The 2142-nt window shown below is 44.6% G+C and overlaps 1 protein-coding gene across 1 annotated transcript; it reads right to left on the reverse strand.

Moving 5' to 3' along the window:
- On the reverse strand, positions 849-1837 carry LOC18776567 (mitochondrial import inner membrane translocase subunit TIM17-2). The gene has a single exon (XM_007209498.2). The coding sequence runs from the start codon at positions 1778-1780 to the stop codon at positions 1094-1096; it is 687 nt and encodes a 228-aa protein (XP_007209560.1). The 5' UTR covers positions 1781-1837; the 3' UTR covers positions 849-1093.

Genomic DNA, 2142 nt, shown 5'->3' on the forward strand with positions numbered 1-2142 from the left:
GGAGGGGACATGCATTACAAACCAAATGGATGGGAATAAAGATAACCTACAATTCTTGAGCCTTATCAGACATCACCTACTTTAATACCAAGAGCCTTATCAGACATCACCTACTTTAATACCAATCAACCTATCATTAAGAGCAGTTAATTTACTTGCAAACTGCTTAAAACAGTTACCTGGAAACACAACAAGAGCTAATGGAGCACCGCCCTGAAACAGAAGTATTAGTTTTAACAAATTCATTAAATATTTTAGCAACCCTTTTGCTGGAGCTAGAATAACTGATATTCAGAGGATTGGTACTAGAAATCTGTAATTCAATGAAATTCGACCTATGGAACATGGGTCAAACCCCTGTTCCACACATTGATTTGAAAACAATTAAAAGATGAGCTTCTAAATCTTGGTTCAAAGATATGTAGTGTTAAACAGCTTTATCAGAAGTCTAGCATATGAATGCCAACAAGAATAAACTCAAGCAAATATTTGCTCTAGATAAGCAAATACAATGTTTAGAGGCATAAGAAGCAAAGTTGGTGAGTATCAGTTACCCATTGAGTTGAGACAGCGCGCTTATCCTTTGTATCTGCAAACCGAAACATCTTCTACTTGCCACTTCTGCAAAATTACTGCACATACCACACTTTCCCAGTCTCTCACTGATGTAAGCTATTATGTTCACCTTTTCTTTCTTTTTCTAATACGCTATTATGTTCAGTTTGTAACCAAAAAAACCTTAAGTTTCAGTACCACAAAGAAAAAATCACTATCATAATCGTAGTTTCTCAGGATCCAACATGAGGCATGTTAGTTTAGGTTATTTGAGCTTTGGCAAGAACACAGTCTAAGCATATATGATAATTGATATAATTAACCATCACATTTCACTCTACTTAAGCAAAACTTGTCTACATTGACAACTAGATATGAAAATAACAATAAACAGCAAATGGAGAAACAAATATGTAAAATGACTTTATGATTTAAACTATATCAACTACAACTACCAAAATTCATCATAGTTTTTGGTGTTCCCAACTTGAACAGGGTCAGGTCCAAGTAAAAATTCAAACAACATTGATCATAAGGCCTATTTGTTGTTGTACTCGAAGCTGGGCAAGGGCGGGGCATCGAAGCTCTCCAAAATCTTTGTCTCGCTTCCGCTACTCTTAGCCTCAGGCTCCTTGCTCTTCCCGAACCACCCTCCAAGCCACCCTCCCGAACTAGCCTCAGCGCCGCTGCTGCTCATCGACGTTGCTGGCTCCGAGACCGGCTGACCCGGAGCACGGCCCATAGGGGGAAGCCCAGGCAAACCGGCCACGCTCGCCGGCTCTTCAATCACAATAGGCATCTGCTGCTGCTGGCTCATGAACTTATTAAGCATGATCCCAGCTCCTTCGATCAGAGCCAGGAGGACCCCACCGAAGGCAGCCGATCGAGCCGAGGCGCCGAGGCCCTGTCGCATCTGGAGGAAGCCACCGGTGGCGGCGCCGGCAATGATAGAGTTCCAGGGGTCCTCCTTCTGGCGGACATAGACCATGGTGCAGTCGAAGGCGGAGAAGAGGCCACCCCAGACGGCGAAGCTACCGCCCACTCGCGGCGCGTTCATGCGCACGGCTTGCGAGCCGCCGATGAGCCGAGTGCCGGAAGGGGAGTTGTAGACGCCCTTGAGGAAGTGGAAGGCGGAGCCGCCGACAGCCCCCATGCCGAAGGCCCCGCCGATGTCGTCGAGAATGCGGTCGGGGCACGGTTCTCGAGAGGTTTCTGGAGTTCCCATGGTTTGTGTGATGGGCGAGAGGGTTTTTCGCTGCTTTTGTTTGGTTCTTCTTATTCTTCTAGGTTTTAGTTTGGGGTGTTTTACGGAAATATCCCTCGTGAAATATCACGGGTTAATTCGGGTCGGGTTTCTTTGTTGCGGGGGCATTTCTTCAGTGGTTATGTTAACCTAAGATCAATTTGATTTTTTAATATTGAAAAATAAAAAGTCCTAGTAACTGGCCACAAGGAGTAGCCGGTCACGTGCTTCATTACTTCCTCTTTGCTCAGATGATCAGATCCTCTCTTTCTGTTGTTATTTGGTCAGATTTTCTCAACTTCCCAATTCAATTTGAGAGTGGGCTTTCTCTTGCTTCCTTTCTC

Source organism: Prunus persica, chromosome G5 (assembly GCF_000346465.2).
Source record: "Prunus persica cultivar Lovell chromosome G5, Prunus_persica_NCBIv2, whole genome shotgun sequence".
NCBI classification, from domain to species: Eukaryota; Viridiplantae; Streptophyta; class Magnoliopsida; order Rosales; family Rosaceae; genus Prunus; species Prunus persica.

What these genes read in the sequence shown, in the direction of transcription:
- LOC18776567 (XM_007209498.2), bottom strand. Translation starts at nt 1,780, where the DNA reads ATGGGAACTCCAGAAACCTCTCGAGAACCGTGCCCCGACCGCATTCTC.